This window comes from Odocoileus virginianus, chromosome 30 (genome assembly GCF_023699985.2).
Source record: "Odocoileus virginianus isolate 20LAN1187 ecotype Illinois chromosome 30, Ovbor_1.2, whole genome shotgun sequence".
Taxonomy (NCBI): Eukaryota; Metazoa; Chordata; class Mammalia; order Artiodactyla; family Cervidae; genus Odocoileus; species Odocoileus virginianus.
This window is the reverse complement of record NC_069703.1, coordinates 41,951,794-41,973,288: the sequence shown is the minus strand read 5'-3', so window position 1 is coordinate 41,973,288 and position 21,495 is coordinate 41,951,794. Positions and strand designations below refer to the sequence as shown.

At 47.5% G+C, this 21,495-nt stretch overlaps 2 protein-coding genes and 1 pseudogene across 2 annotated transcripts in view; 2 read left to right on the top strand and 1 right to left on the bottom strand.

Moving 5' to 3' along the window:
* LOC139032158 (SPOC domain-containing protein 1-like) overlaps positions 1-12,325 on the top strand; it is a 22,023-nt gene extending 9,698 nt beyond the window's left edge. The window contains exons 3-7 of the mRNA XM_070458456.1: positions 10,157-10,198; positions 11,191-11,367; positions 11,810-11,851; positions 12,013-12,073; positions 12,312-12,325. Of these exons, the coding sequence (XP_070314557.1) occupies positions 10,157-10,198; positions 11,191-11,367; positions 11,810-11,851; positions 12,013-12,073; positions 12,312-12,325 (336 nt within the window). The remainder of the gene's footprint in view (positions 1-10,156; positions 10,199-11,190; positions 11,368-11,809; positions 11,852-12,012; positions 12,074-12,311) is intronic.
* LOC110130620 (large ribosomal subunit protein uL13 pseudogene) lies at positions 5,411-5,921 on the bottom strand (annotated as a pseudogene).
* Positions 11,813-21,495, top strand: LOC110130619 (SPOC domain-containing protein 1). The gene is made up of 11 exons (XM_020882757.2): positions 11,813-11,851; positions 12,013-12,073; positions 12,387-12,477; positions 13,258-13,417; positions 13,557-13,673; positions 15,220-15,345; positions 17,751-17,932; positions 18,247-18,382; positions 18,903-18,992; positions 19,574-19,760; positions 20,660-21,495. The coding sequence occupies exons 3-11, from the start codon at positions 12,455-12,457 to the stop codon at positions 21,325-21,327; spliced, it is 1,689 nt and encodes a 562-aa protein (XP_020738416.2). The 5' UTR covers positions 11,813-11,851; positions 12,013-12,073; positions 12,387-12,454; the 3' UTR covers positions 21,328-21,495.

Genomic DNA, 21,495 nt, shown 5'->3' with positions numbered 1-21,495 from the left:
ATCAGGATAAGAGAACTCCCTTCTATTCCTGATTTGCTTGTTATTAATGGAAAGTACATTTTAAGAAATATATTTTCTACAGTTTTTGAAATAATATGCTTTTTATTCTCTTACTAATATTAGTAAATTTAAAGAGTTGGATTTTTTAAGTGTTAAGTCAGTCTTTCATTTCCAGAATAAACCCCAATTGATCATGTTATATCTTGTTTGTGTTTTCTGAAAACATAAACATGTTTTGTTTTGTTTCCAGAACATAATTATGTGTTTTATGTTTCTTGTTTCCGTTTTCATGTTGATAGTATTTGGTTTGGAAATTTCGTGTTTCTGTTGATGAGCTAGTTAACTGGCCTGAAATGATTTGTTCTCATACTGTCCTTGTGAGGTTTTGGTATTCAGTTTTGCAGCTTCAAAGAATGAATTGTAGACTGTGTTCTTTTTTTCTATTTGCTGCAGCAGTTTGTATAAATTGGAATTATTTGTTCTTTGAACATTTCAGTAGAATCACTGGTTAAAAAAATCTGGACTGGTGTTTTCTTTAGGGAAGATAATTCCTCCCCTACTGAGTCAATTAATTCTATGCTTATGTGTTTATTCAGTTTTAAAAAATTTTTTTCATTGAGTCAATTTTGGTAGTTTATATCTTCCTAGAAATGCATCCACTTAATCTGAATTTTCAAATTTACTTGCATATTGGCATAAAGTATTTTACAAATCCCCTAATTTTTTTTACTATCATGATTACTCATTGCAAATATTGTCTTGTTGTATCTTCCCTCTTTTCCTTATTGTTGCCAGAGAGTTGTCTGCTCTTTGAGTCTGTTCAAAGACCTGATTTTTGGTTTTTTTGACCCTGCCTGTTGTATGTTTGTTTTCAGTGTCACACTTCTTTCCATTTATTCTCTTATTTTTATAAATTTTGAGAATAATGCTTGGTTCATTTATTTTCTCTATTTAGTTTCTAATAAAGTTATTTAAAGTTACAAAGGAACTTCTGATGATCATGTTAGCTGCATCCACATACTCTCGTATATAACCTTTCTTATAATTCAGTTCTCAGTATTTCATAATTGTTACTAATTTTATTTGGCCTGTGTACTATTTAGAAGTGTATTTCTTAATTTCCATTCATATGAGTTTCTTTCTTTACTTTCCTTCTCTCTCTCTCTAATTTTCTGTTATGCTTTGTTAAATTAATTAATGAATTTTTTACTGTGCTGAGTCTTCACCGCGGTGTGGACTTCTCTCCAGTTGTGGCGAGCGGGGGCCACTGTCTAGTTGCTGTGCTTGGCCTTCTACTGCAGTGATTTCCCTCGCTGCAGGGCGCAGGCTCTAGGATGCAAGAGCTTCAGTAGTTGCGGCTCGTGGGCTCAGAGGTTGAGGTTCCCCAGCTCTAGAGAACAGGCTCAGCAGCTGTGGCGCACGGGCTTAGTTGCTCTGTGACATGTGGGATCTTCTTGACCAGGGATCGAACCTGTGTCTCCTATATCGGCAGGTGGATTCCTTACCGCTGAGCCACCAGAGAAGCCTTTATTATTGCTTTTTAACTAATTCATATTGTGGCCTGAGAAAGTGATCTTTATCTGAGTCGTCTGATGTGGTGGCCACTAGCCACTTGTCTCTGCTGAGCACTTGAAAGTTTGCCAGTCCAAATTGAGATGTATAAGTGTAAATACAATACTGGATTTCAGTGACTTAGTCACTGAAAAAAAGAAATTAAAATTTCACTAATAATGTGTTATATGGATTATTAGGCTTGTCATAGTAGCATGCATTTTAAAAAACATCAAAATTGGTGAATTCTTGTGTTCAGTTCAGTTCAGTCGCTCAGTTGTGTTCGACTCTTTGTGACCCCATGGACTGCAGCACGCCAGGCCTCCCTGTCCATCACCAACTCCCGGAGTTTACTCAAACTTATGTCCATTGAGTCAGTGATGCCATCCAACCATCTCATCCTCTGTCGTTCCCTTCGCCTCCTGCCTTCAGTCTTTCCCAGCATCAGGGTTTTTTCCAGTGAGTCAGTTCTTCACATTAGGTGGCCAAAGTATTGGAGTTTCAGCTTCAGCGTTAGTCCTTCCAATGAATATTCAGGACTGATTTCCTTTAGGATGGACTGGTTGGATCTCCTTGCAGTCCAAGGGACTCTCAAGAATCTTCTCCAACACTGCAGTTCAAAAGCATCAATTCTTCGGCACTCAGCTTTCTTTATAGTCCGTCCAACTCTCACATCCATGCATGACTACTGGAAAAACCATAGTTTTGACTAGACGGACCTTTGTTGGCAAAGTAATGTCTCTGCTTTTTAATATTCTGTCTAAATTGGTCATAGCTTTTCTTCTAAGGAGCAATCATCTTTTAATTTCATAACTGCAATCACCATCTGCAGTGATTTTGGAGCCCAAGAAAATAAAGACTGTCACTGTTTCCATTGTTTCTCCATCTATTTGGCATGGAGTGAGGGAACCGGTTGCCATGAACTTAGTTTTCTGAATGTTGAATTTTAAGCCAGCTTTTTCACTTTCCTCTTTCACTTTCATCAAGAGGCTCTTTAGTTCTTCTTCACTTTCTGTCATAAGGGTGGTGTCATCTGCATATCTGAGATTATTGATATTTTTCCCCACAATGTTGAATTTTTGTGTAGCTATTTTAATGTTGAAGATGAAAGATAAAAAGAAACATTTTCAGCATACTATGCTTTATTATTTCAAGAAAAGTAAAAACACAACTAAAATGCAAAAAAAGGTTTGTGCAATGTATGGAGAAGGTGCTGTGAGTGGTTAAACATGTCAAAAGTGGTTTTCAGAGTTTCATGCTGGAGATTGCTTGCTGGATGATGCTCTACGGTTGGGTAGACCAGTTGAAGGTGGTGCTGATGGTGGTTAAGTTGCTAAGTTGTGTCCAACTCTTGCAACCCCGTGGATTGTAGCCCCTGTCCATGGGCCTGGCGTGCTGCAGTCCTTGGGGTTGCAAAGAGTTGGACACCACTGAGTGACTGAGCACACATGCAATGTTATACCGCATGAGAGGTAGCCGACATACTCAGAATATCCAAATCAAGCACTGAAGATCATTTGCACCAGCTTGGTCATGGTAATTGCTTTGATGTTTGGATTCCACATAAGTTAAGCGAAAAAACCCTTCTTGACTGTATCTCTGCATGTGATTGTCTACTTAAACATAATGAAAACATTCCGTTTTTAAAACAAACTGCGACAGATGATGAAAAGTGAACACTGTACAATAATGTGGAATGAAAGAGATCTTGGGGCAAGTGAAATGAACCACCACCAACCATACCAAAGGCCAGTCTTCAGCCAAAAAAGGTGATGTTGTATATATGGTGGGATTGGAAGGGAGTCCTCTATTATGAGCTCCTTCTGGAAAACCAGACAGTTAATTCCAACAAGTATTGCTCCCAATTAGACCAACTGAAGGCAGCACTTGATGAAAAGTGTCCAGAATTAGTCAACAGACTACATATATCAGGATAACACAAGACCACATGTTTCTTTGATGACCAGGCAAAAACTGTTACAGCTTGGCTGGAAAATTCTGATTAATCTGCATGTTCACCAGACACTGTACCTTCAGATGTCTATTTAGTTTGTACTTATAAATTCTCTTAGTGGAAAAAAATTCAATTTCCTGAAGACTATAAAAGGCACCTGGAACAATTCTTTGCTCAAAAAGATAAAAAGTTTTGGGGAGATGGAATTACGAATTTGCCTGAAAAATGGCAAAAGGTAGTGGAACAACCAGTGATTGGATTGCCCAGTGAAGTTCTTGTTGAAAATGAAAAATGTGTCTTTTGTTTTTAACTTTAAAACTGAGGGAACTTTTTGGCCAACTCAGTGTTGAAATGATAATGTTTTGGATATGTTAAGTAAAATATAAAATAAATTTCACTTGTTACTTTTTACTCTTTTTTAATGTGGCTGCTGGAAAACTTAAAAATACACCCATGGCTCACGTTCATATTTAATTGGGGAGTGTTGGTTTAAAAAATACTCGTTTTTTGAAACTTGCTGGGATTTGCTTTATGGTTTAGGCTGTTCTTAATTTTCATATATGTTGCATGTATACTTGAATATGTGTACTCTAGTTGTTAAGAACAGTGTTCTACATATGTACACAGATTAGGCTTCTTCATTGTTTTCATTGAATCTTTTTTCTACTCACTGATTTTTTTTCAGCTAGATTTAACAATAATTAATAGAAATATATAAAAATTTTTTGCTATAATGTGGACTTGTCATTTTCATGCTTTGCCAATTTTTACTTTATGTTTTTGGAGGTTATGTTATTAGATGCTTATACATTTAGAATTGTTGCAGCTTCTTGGTGAAACTGCTGGTCATTATGTAATAAGGTCTCTACCTCATTATTTTTTGCCTTAAAATCTGTTTTATCTGATATTAGTGTAGCTACAAAACTTTATTTTGGTTAGTATTTACCCATTCACATATTACTCCATTTTCTTCTCTTAACCTTTTTGCATCACTGTGTTTTAGAAATAGGTTTTACAAATACCTTTTTTGCCTTTTAAAAATTTTATTATGTTTAAAATTTAATTTTATATTGGATACAGTTGGTTAGCAATATGTTTCACATGTACAGCAAAGTGATTCTGTTATACATGTATCTACTCTCTTTCAAATTCCTTTATAAATATCTCATAATTGGATTTTCTTTTTTAAAGATCTGATAATTTTTGTATTCATTTGAAGTATTAGTCCATTTACATTTGTTGTAGTTATTGATTTATTTGAACCTATTCCTACTGTCTTATTTTGTACTTTGAATATACCCTGCATTTTCTATATGCTTTCTCCCTTTTATTATCTCCTTTTATTTATTTATACTTTCTTTAAAATCAATTTATTAATTTTGGATCTCAAAATATAGGGAAGACACAGGGGCAATGCCTGTGACCCCTTGGCTGTACTTCCCTTCCATGAATACTTTTTAGAACCCCAGATTCATGCTGCCCAACCGTTGTCTCACATCCTAGCAGCTTCAGAGTATATATCCAACCATGTGGGAAGCTTAAGCAGACTCCCTGTACTCAATGTGGCGTCCCGTCCAACGAAGTCTTCCAGCTCACTTTTGCCAGTATTGCAACAGCACTGATTGTTCCAGCGGTCTATGTTCTAAAACTCTCATGAAGGAATAGGTCTCAGGCAAGTTATGCCTGCACAGCCCTTAGAACGTGTAGATAATACAGCCCTGTCCACACTTTTAAAGAGGCCCTTCTTAAACAGTCATGAGAAAGGCCCCTCCACTGTACCCAGTCTTCTAAGCCCTAGGCAACTGTGGCACCTGGAGGTGCCCCTGGGGGTCCCCCGCAGCCGAGTGTGGTGATGGAGGAAGGGCAGGCCAGGCCAAGTATGAAGAATAAACCATTTTATTGGGCTCAGACTAGAAATCCATGGGTCTGGAGGACCTCTGTGAATTTGTCAGTTTTCTTCCTCTTCGTTCCTTTCAGCCTGCTTCCGTAGTCTCATAATGGTGCTTGGCCTTCTCTTTTCTCTTCTCCTTCTGGGTGGCTTTTACTGCCTGGTACTTCCAGCCAACCTCATGAGCCAGGTGCCCCAGGTAGGCAGACTTCTGCCTAGACTTCAGATGCACAACCTCGAGGGTGGCAGGAACCACCATGTGCTTTTTCTGGTCATAGGGTGGTGGGATCCCTTCAGAGACCTTGAGGCGGTCCAGAGCGGCCTGGCCTCGCTTGGTCTTGTGGAGCAGTGTGCCTCAGGCCTTTGGGGGTTCAGCAGTGGTAGGGGCCGCAGAAGGGGGTTGGTGTTTATCTGTTTGCAGAGGAAGGTCATGTAATTCAGTTTATTTCTGTAGAAATTGCCAGAGATGCTGATGCCCTCACAGCACAGGACCACAGCCTTCTGGCCCAGAAGCACCTGCTCGGCCATGATGGCTTCGGGCGTTGAGCACGATGACCTGCCTTTCTGCCGTCTTTGGCAGCCGAGTGGGGCTTATTGCCTGCTTTTAGATTGACTGCTTTTTGTTATTCCTTTTTATCTCTCTAGTAGTTTGGAAGTCTTCTGTGTCCTATTTATATTCTTTTGATGTCTGTTAGAAATGTCAACAGAAATACCTAGGCTATCAAAGTATAAAGGTAGTTACTATCTTCCTCTGAAATAACAGGATCTTGGAATGCTTTAATTCCAGGCATGCACCCCTCCAATTTATGTGATGTTGTTATCTAGGAAGTTAGTCCTCAGTTATTTTTCCAGTCCCACAAATTACCCAAATATTATAGTTTCATAGAATCTGTGTTTGTTTAGGTTTAACCACATATTTATCATTTTATTTGGTCAGAATTCTTTTTTGCATCTCAGTTTTTCTGTCTGGATCATGTTTTCTTCCTTTTGCCTCAAGTTCATCCCTTAATGTTTATTAAGAAAGATAAAATTATTTAAAAAAACAACTCTCTTGGTTTTTCTCTATGATACCTTTATTTTTTAATTTTTAAAACTTTTTTTCAATTGAAGTATAATTAATTCACAGTGTTGTGTTAGGCTCTGGTATAGAGCAAAGTGATTTGACTCACTGAATCTGTTCTTTTTCAGATTCTTTTCATTATAGCACAGGGAACTATATTCAATACATTTTAAGGTACTGAATATAGTTCCCTGTGCTATACAGTAGGTCCTTGCTGTTTATCTGTTTTATGTGTAGTAGTGTGTGTATGTTAATCCCATGCTCCTAATTTTTACCCCACTCTGCTATCCTTTTTGGTAACCATAAGTTTGTTTTCTATGTCTGTAAGTCTATTTCTGTTTTGTAAGTTATGGTATCTTTATTTTGAAAATATTATTCTGCTACGTTTTGCCATCCATGTTACTACTGAAAAGTTAGCTGTTAGTTTAACTGCCATTTCTTTGTAGGTGAGATATCTTTTGCTGAGAGGCATTATAGCGTTGGGCTTTCCAGGTGGTACAGTTGTAAAGAATTTACCCGCCAAGACGCAAGAGATGCCGACTGGATCCCTGGGTCAGGAAGATCCCCTGGAGTAGGAAATGGCAACCACTCCAGTATTCTTGCCTGGAAAATTCCATGGACAGAGGAGCCTGGCGGGTTACAGCCCATGGGGGTCACAAAAAGTTGGACATGACTGAGCATACACACATATTGTAGCATTAGTGGTTAAAGGTGTGGCCTCTGGAATCAGGCTGTGTTGTATGCTCAGTCATGTCTGACTCTTTGCGACCCCATGGACAGTAGCCCACTAGGCTCCTCTGTCCATGGGGATTCTCCAGGCAAGAATACTGGAGTGGGTTGCCATGCCCTCCTCCAGGGGATCTTCCCAGCTCAGGGATCGAACCCAGGTCTCCTGCATTGCAGGCAAATTCTCTACCATCTGAACCACCACAGAAGCCCAGGAATACTGGAGTGGGTAGCCTAACCCTTCTCCCCCGAATCTTCCTGACCCAGGAATAAAACTGGGGTCTTATGCATCGCAGGCAGATTCTTTACAAGCTGAGCTACCAGGGGAAACCCCTGGAATCAGACTGCCAGGATTTAAATCTTAGATCTCTGGTTTACTGGTTGTATGACACAGGAAACTGACTAGCCTTTCTGCACCTCCATGTGCCTGTTTCCTCTTCTGTAAAATAAGGGCAATAATAGTACCGATATCTAACTCACAGCATTGTGGTGAGGATTAAGTGAACTAACATGGAGAGTATTCAGAACAGTGGTAGCACATTGTCAGTGCTAGATGGTTAGCAAAGTGTTAGATGGTTATTTTTTCTCAGTGCGTTTAGGATGTCCTTATCATTGCTGTGGAGCAGTTTCACTATGAATTTCACCTAAATTCACTAGGTGTGAATTTACTTTTACTTAAACTTTTTGAAATTCACTAAGCTTTTGGAATCTGTAAATTGTTGTCTTTTTATCAGTTCTGGAAAATTCTTAGTCATCTATCTTCAAATACTCCCTCTGCTCAGTTCTTTCCTTCTGGAACTTTGGTTTGAGTGAAATCAGTGCTTTTCACTCTGTCTTTTGTGTTTCTTTAATTGTGTTTCATGGTCTCTGTGCTGTGAATAATTTGGATAATTTCTTTAAACCTATCTTCTAGTTCACTATTTTATTTCAGCTGTCTAATACTGTTAGGCCTATATATTGACTTTTTAAATTTTCATACTTATTATCATATTTTTCATTTCCAGAAGTTGTGTTTGGTTCCCAACCAAATATGCTTGGTCTTTTATATGTATTTTTGTCCTTCATCATGTTTGGACTATAAAGAAAGCTGAGCACCAAAGAATTAATGCTTTTGAACTGTGGTTTTGGAGAAGACTCTTGAGAGTCTCTTGGACTACAAAGAGATCAAACCAGTCCATCCTAAAAGGAAATCAGTCCTGAATATTCATTGGAAGGACTGATGCTGAAGCTCCAATACTTAGGCCACCTGATGCAAAGAACTGACTCACTTGTAAAGACCCTGATGCTGGGAAAGATTGAAGGCAGGAGGAGAAGGGGACGACAGAGCATGAGATGGTTGGATGGCATCACAGACTCAATGGACAGGAGTTTGAGCAAGCTCCGGGAGTTGGTGATGGATAGGGAAGCCTGGTGTCTGCAGCCCACGCACTTGCAAAGCGTCGGACACGACTGAGCCACTGAACTGACTGATGTGTTTGACCTTACCCTTTCTTTTCTTCCTTTCTTTTTTGGCCGCACTGGGTCTTCATTGTGGCATGCAGGCTTTCTCTAGTTTTGGTGTGCCGGTATACTTGCCCTGAGGCATGTGGGATCTTAGTTCCCCGACCAGGGATCAAAGCCATGTCCCTGCATTGGAAGGCAGATTCTTAACCACTGGACAACCAGCAAAGTCCCCTCACTTTTTATTTATTTAAGCATATTATACATACATACGTTGTTATTCTTGTCTGATAAGTCTAGTATCTGAAGTCTTTGCCGGTCTGATTCTGCTGCCTGTTGTTTGGAGCCTCATAGCACTGGTATGTGGATCCCTGAGAACAGGGGCCAGCCTAAAGGTTTTAAACTTGGAAAGACCATTTTTAATCTCTTGCCTGCTTTCCTTCCCAGGTAATCCTGTTTTCTTGTCTCCTCCCCTTTTTTTCTCAATTTACTTTTTTGAAAGGCTGATTCATTCCCATGGTTTAAAAAAAAAAGTGGAAAACCTCTTTCCCAGCTCCCAGTTCCTTTCCTACTGGAAGCCTCTGTTACCGGATCTTGTAGATACTTTTTATGCAGATGCAAATAAACGCAAATTAAAAATTCTGTTTCTTTTTAAAGCAAATGGTAGCACACTACACACATTGTTCTGAACTTTCTAATTTTAAAAATAGTATGTAATTGTAAAAGAAACACATGCTCATTTTGAATAACATAAATACCCAAGTGTCTTCGAGTAGAAAGTTAAAGTCCCCCTGGAATTTTCATTCCCCAGAGATAACCTGTATTATGCATCTATAAATATATATTTACATAAATTGGCTTATGCAACACATACTGCTCCATAACCTATTTTTTTCTTTTTCTCCAAACTATACAGCTTGACATCTTTCCATGAATCTTATCACATCTGTCAGTGCTCTCCACATAGCGCAGCAGTTAAATGCCTGGACTTTGGAGTCAGACAGAACTAGATTCTAATTCTAGCTCTGCTGCTTAGTAGCTACAGGACTTTTCAGAGCTGCTCTGAGCCTCAGTTTCATCATCTGTAAAGTGGGGATAGAAATAATACATAGTCCATGGTGTTGTTCAGAGATCTTAGTAAGATCACGTATGACATGCTCCCTCCATAGCCAGCTGCTTTATAAGCCCTTAACAAACGGTGGTTTTTCCTATGACTCACTCTTTTTAATGCCTACTTAGTATTCTGGCCTGGAGAATTTCATGGCCTTTATAGTCCATGGGATCGCAAAGAGTCAGACATGACTGAGCAGCTTTCACTTTTAGAATCCATAGTATGATATGTCACTATTTACTAACCATTCTCCTTTTGATGGACATTGGATTGTACCCCATTTTTTGGTTACAAATGCCAACCCAGTGAACACTGAATATACATCTTTCACCTTTGTGTGTGTGTCTTCTTATGAATTCACTGTGGGGGAGGTGGGGGTCACTGGGTCCTCTGAATTCTAATCTTTCTATCCTCTTTCTCCCCAAGGAGGCAATGAGAATGGCCCATGGAGTGAAGCTTGTGTGTTACGTAGGTTTTTGCTTTTTATTACTGCTCTTCTTTCTCCCTCTTCTGAGGTTTGGTGGGGTGGGAGCAGTCCTCCCCAGAGACAATCCCAGTCCCTCGGCCCTGCCTTCCCTCTTCCAGAGCATCCCCACTCCCTATGATGTGAATCTCAGACTTCCATTTTTCCCTAAACCTTGGAACCTGACCATTCATGATCATTCACTCAAGGATTAGTTTTCAGACCCATCTACTTTCAAAACAACTCCTGGTGACTTGTAATAAATTGGAAGAATCAAAACACACTTAAATGGGATAAAAGTCTAAAGAAAGCGAGAAAAGGCCAAGGAGAAGGGGAAATCTTGTTACTAACAACCCCTTACTCTACCAATCCTGGAAAGGTACAACTGCTAGGCTTAAAGTTAAAACTGAGCTTCCTGGCGGCCAAAGCAGAAAGGGGAGCAGAATAGGTTCTATAGGTCATCAGAAGACCCAGAACTACTCTGCACCTTGAATGGGTCATGAAGGGCTTCCTCTTTGGGTAATAGAGGGATGATCAGTAGGCTTTCAGAGGAGTGATGGATATATTCACCATGTGGCTGCTTCAGGGGGAAAAGGCAAGTCACTGACCCCCAAAAAGGGGCCTGACAGAGATTTTGAGAAAGAGAGGGTGGACTCAGAACAGGATATGAGCCCCTGGTAAGATGCATCTCTGGTCATAAGGGTAAGAAGGGTCTCGGTACAGGGTCCAAGTAACTGTGAACATGGCTGGGAGGAAGGGTGAAACCGAGAGGATGAGAAAGAAGCCAGGCTTCTTTCCTGGGATGGAGGCCAGGCAGTCAGCAAACATTTACTGAACCCTACTGAGTGCCGGGCCTTTTCCAGGCATTGGGAGTACAGTGGGGGGCCAAGACACACATGCTCTCTGTCTTCATGGAGCTTACAGTTCAGCGGGAAAGAGAAAGGACTGTAAATTGCAGATGAGGTTAGTGGTCTGAAAGGCTCTTCTCCCCTGGCAGGTTGGTTCCGAACCAGTGATCTACCTTCTGGGGGCCGTGAGCTACGGCCAGGCAGTGGGGCAGCTACCTCCAAAGCTGGAGGTCCTGGAGGACATGATGGAGGCCTACTCAGCCTCATCTGCCCAGAGGCCCAGAAGGAAGAAAAGGCGCATGGCCCGGGGCCGTGTGAGGTGCCAGGTACAGAGCAGGGTCTTTACACTGACATCGCTTAATCCTGCTGGGAGGGACACATGGGCGTGTGGTTCATGGAGACGGGGCTGCAGCCCAGAGCGATGCTGTGACTTGCCCATGGTCACACAGAATGTGACAGCCAGGGTGCGTTAGGCGGTCATCTAGCCTGGTGTCTGTGTGCTCCTTCCCCTGCACTGCTGAGTTCAGGAGCTTGACTGCAGCAAGGGAGGAAGGGAGGGCCTGTGGCCTCCGTGCATTTGGGGAGAGCGTGGTCATGGACCTTCATTCCTGGCCAACTGGCATGTCCCGCCATTCCAAGATCCTCTAGCCACCTCTCTCGGGGTGGGGGGGTCCTGGTGGCCTCTCTGGCCCCTTTCACCATCCCCAGGAGTCAGTCCCTGCACCCCAGGGACTCCCCCTTCTTCTCTGCATCCTCGTTCTGTTGCAGGTGGGGGTTCGTGTTCAGGAGGCCAGAGCTGAGTGTCTAGGGGTGAGTGCTTCTCCTCTGGCCACGTGGTCTCCCTTGCTGCAGCACAGGTCAGGGCGAATGTGGGGGTGCACAGGCGAGTGGGGAGATGGTGCCCCCCTCACCCTGGGGCCGGGAGGCTGTACCCAGGGACAGGGCCTCAGTTCCTCACCCTTCCCCCACAGTGTGACCCAGTGGAGGCTGAAGAGGAGGAGCCTGGTGAACAAGCAGGGGGCGAGGACTTAGGTGAGGGGCTGTGGAGGGTGCCCCTCGGCAGCCGCCTGTCTTCCAGGAATTTCTGGGGACAGTCGGGGCTCATGCCCAGCTCCTGGCCTGACCCCTGCCGGGACTCCTCTCCTCCCCCCACCATCTGCCTGCAGTCCTTCCCCAAAGGGGTGGGGGCTGCTGGCTGCCTGGGCTCAGCAGACAGACATCCTAGACACCTTGGGTCCCTGAGGTGGGACCCCTTCCTTACCTCCCCAAGCCCCTCAGCCTTGAGCTGCTGCATACCCTTGCCCCTGAGCATCCCCTGGGAGCCCATGACTCTCTGTCCCTACAGCTCAGCTTCAGCCCCAACAGGAGAAGCTACCTCTGGACACCGGGGTGCGGGACACTGTGGCCCGTGCCATGCAGGAGGCGCTGTGGAGTCGGTAAGGCCTTGCCCCACGTCCTCTGACACCCGGGGCCTTCTGAAGGGCTGCCCTCACATGTCCCACCTCCCGGGGCTGAGCTGTGTTCTGAGGGCTTCCGTGTGTACCACTAGCCCCGTTTTGTCCTATGAGGTCACTTGCTCACACAGCAAGCCAGTGGAGAGCCGGATTTGAACCTGGGTCCCTCTGGCTGCAAGGTGGCGCTTTTCCTTTAAGCCGCTGCAGCTCCCAGTGTCTGCTCAGTCCTCGTGGATATCACCCACAGAAAATGCTTTCAGACACAGGGCGACTCTGTGCTGGGACCATCTTCGAGATCTGAGCTCAGGGCTCTCATTTTACTAATGATGAGACCAAGGCCCAGAGAGGGCAGGATTTTGCAAAGGCCACACAGCAAGTCAGTGGCCGATTCAGGGTTATATCCAGGGCTAGGTCTCCATCCTCTGCCCTGCCCAGTGCCTTACCCTCCCACCCCCCCCGGCTTCTGCCCCTCCATCCATACCCTGGTTCACTGGCCAGGGAGAGCAGGGGCTGAGCAATTGGAACTTGCTTTTCCACTCATCATGTGGTCTTGGCAAGCTCCTTATCTTCTCTGAGCAGCAGTCACCAATCTGTAAGTGGGGAGTGATAATACTTGTTCCTCACAGAGTGAGGAGAGATGGCTTCACGTAGGAAAATGTTCAGAGTAGAAACCAGAGTTGGCCCAAACCCTGTTCCCCACCCCTGCTTGCGCTCAGGCTCAGTGCCCTGGCCCTGCCCTTGTTCCCCTCCCCCACCCCACAGCCTTCGGGAGCACCCAGACCTGGTGCTGAGTGAGAAGGTCGTGGAGGGCATCGCCGCTGGCATCGAGGCAGCCCTCTTCAACCTGACACAAGCCACCAACGGCCGCTACAAGACCAAGTACCGTAGCCTGCTGTTCAACCTGCGGGACCCCAGGAACCCGGTGAGTGAGCCTCCGGGCCGGGCGGGGGCCCCTTCCGAGGTGGGAAGCCCTGCGGTATCTGGGAGCCTGACCTGGGAGTGCCAGGCAGGGTTGGGGGTGGGGTTCTCCAAGCAGTGTGATGCAGCCCTTACCCCTGCAGGAGCTGTTTCTCAAAGTGGTTCAGGGAGACCTCACCCCCCATGGCCTGGTGCGGATGAGCTCAGTCCAACTGGCCCCCCAAGAACTGGCCCGCTGGCGGGACCAGGAGGAGAAGAGGGTGAGTTGTCGGATCAGGTCAGGACCCGGCAGTGGGACTGGGGAGGCCCGAGGATGGAGCTGGAGAGACAGAGTGAGGAAGAGGGCGGTGGGACAGGGGAGCACAGGATAGACAGAAATGAGGAGATAGAGCAGGCGGACAGGGAGAGAGTCAGAGAGACTCTTCTCACTGGGGGGATAAAAAGGGAAAAGAGGCAGAAATGAAGGGGGTTGGGGATGGAGAGCCTGGGAGAGGTGATGTCCCAGGAGGTGTGGTCGCCCACTGGCTTTTCTGTGGAGCTGGACTCGGGGTGTGTGTGTTAGGGGTGGGGGGAATGGGGATGATAGCCCAGACTCTGAAGTCCAGGAATATCATCCGCCATCCATGGTGGGTAGACCCAGTGTGATGCCTCCGCTCTAGTTCCAGCCCCAGAAGTTCTAGAAAAGGCTGGATGTCTTCCTGGTGCCCCAGGCCCGGTGAGGACGCCCACAGCCTCCCACGGTTCACAGTTACACTCCCATACACTCTGTGTCTGTGGGTCTCTCCCTCCCTGGGAATGGCTCTGAGACAGGGAAAGTGTGGTGGGCACTGAGCCAGCTTTGGGAGATGTTTGTGTAATGGCTGTTGGTGGCCCAGTGAGAAAGAGGGGGACTGACTGAGGGAGTGGGGCCCGTGGATGGACTGGGGGCACTAAGGCCTTGTTCTGACAGATACTAGGCTGGTTAGAATTAATACGTGGAATCCACTAGGTGCATCTGTCCACTGCAGTCTGAGTTTCTGTTGGGGCACTGTGGGGGTCAGGGAGTAGGGTCATCTCGGCCCATGCAGAATGAAAATGTGAGCTCTTTGTTGAGTGATTAAGAATTTCAAGACGACAGCCTGGGGCCCTTCTAGAACAGAACCCTGGGCTACTGCATGGAACCCATGCCCACAAAGCCAGCCCTACAGGGAGGACTGGGCTTCTGTTCTCCAGGGGTTAGAAAGGGACAGACAGGCTTTCCGGAAACATTTCAGATAGGATGACATTGATCAACAATAAGGATCACAAGAAGCAAATACTATGAACTAGACTCCAGGCTAAGCACTCTGTATAAGCTGTTTAATATGACAATCTTAATTTCATTTCTAAAGAACGGATCAACTGAAGTTTAGAGCCAAGGGCTTGCCCAAGGCCACACCATGTTGTGGGTTTTTATTAGTGGCAGTCGGTGGGCCGGTGGCTGTGCTTTCCTGATGACACCACACACTCTTTCCAGGACAGAGAGTGGGTGGGATACACTCTGGGGCAGATTTGACTTGTGGGAGAAGGCAAAGTTCTGGAAGACTTCTTGGGGGAGGCAGGGTTTGAGTCGGAGGGTGAATGAGTGGAATATGGAAAGGTAGGGCAGGTGATGGAGGTCTGTCCGGGTTAGGGAGTTGCAGAAGCAGAGGTGTGGAGGAAGGGAACTGGCTGGCACGGCAGGGGAGCCACGGTGGAGGGACCTCGGAGGAGGAAAGGGAGCACCTGGGCTCCTGGTGGCCAGAGTCCCCCCAACCCCAGCTGAGCGGGGGCTGCCCCCTCCACCAGGGCCTGGAGATCATTGAGCAGCTGCAGAAGGAGCCGTGTAGCCTCCCGGCCTCCAAGCTGACCCACAAGGGGGAAGTTGAGATCCTGCGGGACGTTGACCAAACGCTGACCCTGGAGGACCTGGTGGTAAGTGGGAGCCTGACCTGGTGGTTGCCAGGCAGGGCCTGTGCCCACGGGCCCCAACCCTCACCTCCCCAGCTGTGTGGCCGTGGGCAAGTCACCTGACTACGCCTGAGGCCCAGGGTTGTCACTGTAAGTCGGGGAATGTTGGTTGCTGCACAGGGTCTGGGAGAGCATGGGGCGAGACAGCCGCCGGCCCAGGGCCTGCCGACAGCTTCTCAGTGCTGCTCCCCACCGAGGCGCCCCCTGTGAGGAGTAGTGAGTTCCGTCTCTGTAGTTCCCCCCAACCTCAGACACTCTGACCACATCCCAGGTTGGGAAGCAGGCAGGCCACGCTGTTTGAGGCAGTGACTTTTGGGAATGTAAGGAGCAGAGGCTTACTCTACTCAGAAGAAGGACTGAAGGATGCTCCAGCAGGAAACTGCTTGGAGTCCAGGGCAGTCTGTGCAGCATGTCCTTTTATCACTTGGGGTCTGCCCCATCCTCGTGTCCATCCTGCTCCTTCTCCCACCTCGGCTCCTCCATCTTGCACTTGGCCCAGCAGGGTGGAGCAGCCCTCCAATCAATGAAACCATCCAATCCATTGTCAGCCTCCTGCAGCCAATTGGAGTACCTGCTTGGCTCACTTCAGTCACTCCCAGGAGAAGGCTGTTTTGGCTTTGGTTGGGTGTTCCATTGGTCGGATGTTCACCCTGGTCTAATCAGTTGTGTGTCCAGGATAGGGGAGTGTTGGGCAGGTCCCTTGAGCCATGTTTCCAGGGGAAACGGCAGTGACCATGACCAACAAGAATCCCTACTCTTCTGCACCAGCATCCAAGCCAACAACCAGAATTGCTGGCGGTGCAGAGAAGAGCCCTAAGGGTGTGTGGCTGTTTCCCAACCCAAACCAATCTGTGTTCCCTGAGAAAATGTAAATATAGAGGGAGGAGCCAGAGAGATGGGTAGAGAGAGTGGTTGGAGAGGAGGGGAGGGGAAGATGACACAGAATAGCAGCCCTTACTCTGACTGAACACCTACTATGTGCCCCTTTTACAAACTGTCTCATTCAGACCTCACAATGAGTGAGATGGGTGATGCCTGTTTCCTGGGTGAGGCACCTCAAACCCAAGGTCGCTTGGTTGGCAGTGGGGGAGACTGGCACCCAGGCTGTCTGACTCCAAAACCTGAGTCTTGTCCAGTGGTGGTTTTAAGGCAAAAGTAAGTTTCAAGATCTTTTCAAATCTTCCTAAAGAAATGTTCGCTGTGTGTTTAAAGCTGGTTCTATTGTAAGGTAAAAGGCTGATTTAGCAATGGGCATTAGGACTTTAAAAATGTTCATTCTCTCTGATTCTATCATCTGCTTATGAGACCTCATCCTAAGGAGGTAAATTGAAAGTTTAGGAAAATACTTTCTGCTCAAGGGTGTCCTCAGTGTTATTTGTAATAGTGGAAGCCTGGGTATGACTCAGTTGTCATTCAACAGTGCGACAGTGGTGATGCGCACACTCCAGTCCACCCCATGAGTGCAGTGTCTACAGGGATCATATAGCATGGCATATATGCCTCTGCTGTGGTTCATGGACAAAATGAAAAGACAGGCTTGCATATATGATCCCAGCCCCATTTTTTTAAGTAATTTATTTATGTATTTGGCTGTGTCAGGTCTTAACTGCCCTAGGGATCTTCATTACAGCCTGCTGGCTTCTCTAGTTGTGGTGTGTGGGCTTAGTGGCCCTGTGTCATGTAGGATCTTAGTTCTCCGACTAGGGATCAAACCCACATCCCCTGCAGTAGAAGCCAGATTGTTAACCACTGGACCACCAGGGAAGTCCCCCAGCTCTTTTAGTAAAAGGATTCCCAAAACTTTGGGTATAGATAAGCTATTATAAAGGAATACCCCAAATATCAGCAGTTGCTTTTGAATGGTGAGACAAGGAGTGATTTTTTGTGTTTTTTTTTTTTAATTTTCAAATTCTCTGTGTTTCCTAAATTTTTTGTAACAAGTTTGTGGTACTTTTGTAATTAAAGAATGTATTATGCTGATACTGTCTGGAACTTTCTGGACAGCATCTGCCCAGCTAAGGCCAAGGTAACCACCCAACTGTGAGACACCTCTCCTCCTAGCACCATCCCCCCAGCCCTAAGCTCTCTTTTGCTCCAGTTCTGGAGCAGAGGCCTGGTTTACGGTATCCGGGTCCAGTTCCCCCCGGTAACTGCAGAACTACTGTGTGACCCTAGGCAAGTCCCTCTGTTTCTGCGTCTGGAAAATGGGGACACTGTTCCTCACATGGCTCTCAGAGATTCAGATGAGACGAGGGGTGTTTGTTTAGAAACATAAAACCACATCGCTGAGGCCCCCATACACCAGGAGGCCTCCTGACTTCCCCAGCCACCTTCCCAGCCCACCCCCTCTCTCCTCTTGTGCCTCCCAGGGACCCATGGTATCCACAGACGGTGGCCCGCTGGCCCTGCCTGCCACATTGAAGGACAGCTCTCTCAAAGCTGCCAGGAGGATGGGGGATGATGCTTTCCAGAGAGCCCCAAGCCAAGTCCCTGTGTCCTTTCCAGATATGCCCCCAAACAAGAAGAAGCCTCCAGCAGAGTGCAAGGACAGGTGTGGGGAAGTGGGCAAGGGGGTGGGCAACCCAGCAGGGTGGGTAGGCGAGGCACCCACTGGGGCAGCAGACAAAGCCTGGGCTTTTCCATATGGCCTTGGGAAGATCTTGCCTCTTGGTGGGCCTCAGTTTGCCCATCTGTGCAGTGGAACTAATCACCCCCGCCTACTGGTCTCCACCTTGTAAGGCCTTACTTGGACCAGTGTTCCAGCACCCACTGGGGTCACAGGGCCTTCTCTGAAAACTAAGGAGCTGCTGGGGAAGCACTGATAACCTGCTCTGCCTGGCCCTGTCTCTCTGTCCTTTCTTCTAGTCTCCAGATGCCTACTGGGCCCACAAAAGCCCTGCCCATGCAGCTGCCCTGGGAGGGGTCTCTGGACATGTTCTGCATCAAGCGGTTCCGGGTCAAGGCCCAGCTGATCTCGGGACACAGCTGTCGCCTCATCCAGGTGCTCCTGCCCTGCTCTCCAGGGACTCCCTTGCACACTAACCAGCCCCCTCAGCTACACACACCGCCATTCATTCATTGACACACTCATTGTTCTGAAACAAATCGTCGGCACCCTGTCTGTGCTTGACCCCATGCTAGGCGCAGGGGCAAATGAGATGCCAGTCCCACTTCACACATGGCCAAAGGGCTCCCTGTAACCCAAAGCATAAAGCAGGAAGGACGCAGGACAAGGTCTAGTGTTTCCTGGTCAGAGAAAATGAGGAGTGAGCGAGTGATCAGCTAAAGCATTGGATAAGGAGTTAGAGGAGGGAGGGAGGGGTTTCTGAGAAGTTGCAGATTGACCAGGACAGGCTGTAGGCCTCCAGGGGTAATTAGGGCCCCAACAACCATGGGGGGCCCTGATAGAATGCCTGCCCATCCTCTTGGCCACAGGCTGTAACTTCCGGGTAGCTGGTCCTGAGTCTGCCCTAAGTGGGTGGGAAGTTGGGAGGCTGACTGGCTGTCCTACCTGCCTGCAGGCCCTGCCGCAGGTGATCCGCTCTGCAAGCTGCATCGCCCCTGATGCTGTCTGGGACTTTCTGGCCAGCATCTGCCCAGCTGAGACCAAGGTAACCACCCAGCCGTGAGAACCACCTCTCCTCCTAGCATTGTCCCCCCAGCCTTGAGCTTTCTTTTGCTCCAGCTCTGGAGCAGAGGCCTGGTTTAAGATATCCGGGTCCAGTTCCCCCCCCCAGTGACTAAAGACCTCTTGTATGACCCTGGGCAAGTTCCTCTGTTCCCACCTCTGAAGAATGGGGACACTCTTCCTCACACGGCTTTCAGAGGTTCAGATGAGACCAGGGGTGTTCGCAGGAGCAAAGCATGCTGCTGCTGCTGCTAAGTCGATTCAGTCGTGTCCAACTCTGTGCGACCCCATAGATGGCAGCCCACCAGGCTCCCCCGTCCCTGGGATTCTCCAGGCAAGAATACTGGAGTGGGTTGCCATTTCCTTCTGCAATACATGAAAGTGAAAAGTGAAAGTGAAGTCGCTCAGTCGTGTCCGACTCTTAGCGACCCCATGAACTGCAGCCTACCAGGCTCCTCTGTCCATGGGATTTTCCAGGCAAGAGTAATGGAGTGGGGTGCCATTGCCTTCTCTGGGAGCAAAGCATAACTGTTGCTAAGCCTGCTCTCCTTCCTGTGGCTGCAGGACGTCTGCGTGGTTAGACTGTGCCCACAGAGCTCTCGGGACACCCAGAACTGCCACCTGCTCTACTCCTACCTCAACAACAAGCAGTGCCACGGCTTGGCCACTGTGGAGCAGGTGAGGGTGGTCCTGCTGCCCCTGCCTGCCTTCCAGCCCCTGCCCTCCAGGCTGCGCCCTCTTGGAGGTCCAGGTGAGTGACCGATGCCTGTCCCAGACCCCGCCTCCCCTTGTTTGGTGACCAGATGGGCATTTCTGACACAGTCACCCATTTCTGTGAAGGCAGGCACGTCTCAGCAGGGAACTCCCAAGACAGGCACATGTGAGAGCAGATTTTTATACCACTTAGTATGTGTCAGACAGCATTCTGAAAGCTGTCCTTAAATATTAATTCAGTCAGTCCTCAACATTACCCTATCAGAATGGTACTATTAGTTTCTTCATTTAACAGATGAGGAAACTGAGGTAGGGAGAAAGCAAGTGACTTGTCTAGAGTCACAGAGTCAGTCAGTAGTAGAAACTGGGCTTCTAACCACCACATAGCCTCTCCAATAAGGCTGATGAGAAATTAACCAGCGAGTCAGGTTTGACTCAAACACAGCAGAGCAGAGGCAGGAACCAGGAATAATTGGCTGAAAGCCAGAGCTAAATAAAAGAGGAAGGAGGGATGTTCTTACCACAGCTGTCCTGGGCCAAGCTTGGCTTTTGTGCATGGGTAGCCTCCAGGCTACCCTCCAGGAAAGCTTGGGAGGGAGGATGGGGTATCAAGGAGTGGGATGTGCCTATTCCTGAGCAGAGTGTTTGATGTTTCTGGGCTGCCTGATCTGGAGACACTACGGTAGAATCACATAGTCTGGAGATCAAACTATCCATGCCTCATTCTCAGCCAGTGAACCTGTTCTCACACCATGAGAACCAGTCTTAAACCCTCCTACTTACTTTTCTCAGCCCCTCTTGGGCCCCATCTTACTGCTGGAAAGCTCTCTTGGGGTCTAAGCTGTAGACCTCTTGGCCACAGCCAGAATGCAGTTTCTGGGGGCTGTGAGTTCTCTCTGTCCAGGCCTTTGGTCTCTTCCCCCCATATTTCTCCAGGCCTGGAAGCCACTCACTCAAGCCTGTTGCTGGCTGTGCTGCTCCCCCAAACAGGGCTTCCGGCCACGGAAGGATCTGGCGCCTTGAGGGGGAAGGTTCGCAAAATGGTCTCCTTCAACAGAAAAGTGGAGATGAGATGCTACCAGCCGGGGGACCAGGGGCCACATGTGGCCCTGAGGGGCGCCTCTCCCCTGGGGCCTGCTGTGCAGCGGAGCCAGGGCAAAGGCAGCCTGGCTCCAGGGGGAGTTTGTGCTTGGCAGAGACCACCCAGAGGCAGGGGGAGCCTGTGGGGAAAGCCTGAGACCTGGCAGGGTTCTGGGCGAGGGCTGTGGCTTGCAAAACCAGGCTGGTGCCAGTCCTGGCATCCCTATTCAGCATCACCAGCTGGCCATGACCAGCACCGCCACAGGGCTTCCTGTCCCAACCAAGCCCTGCTCCAGCATCTCGAATCCCTGGTGGCCATGACGCAGCAGCTCCAAGCCTCACTGATGTCCCTAGGACAGGAGGAACTTTCCCAACCCCCTGCTCAGCCTCCCACAGCCCCTGGGACTCTTGGCCTTCTCTGTCAACCCCTTGCAGCTCCAGAGCCCCCTGGCCCAGCCCTGGACTCCTCTTTGGGCCCTACAGATGGAGCTGGCACGGATAGTCCCCTTCCTGGAGAGACCTGACCCTCATTACTCATAGAAGAGGGGTTTTAATTCCCCCACCAGTGCTGAACTCTTAAGTGTTCCAGGGAGAGCAATGGACATAGGAAGGGGAGGGCTAGCTGTTTAAGTTTCCTGTTTTGCTGTTTGCTTGGTGTTGATTTTTGGTTTAATAAAGAATTTGGCAAAGTT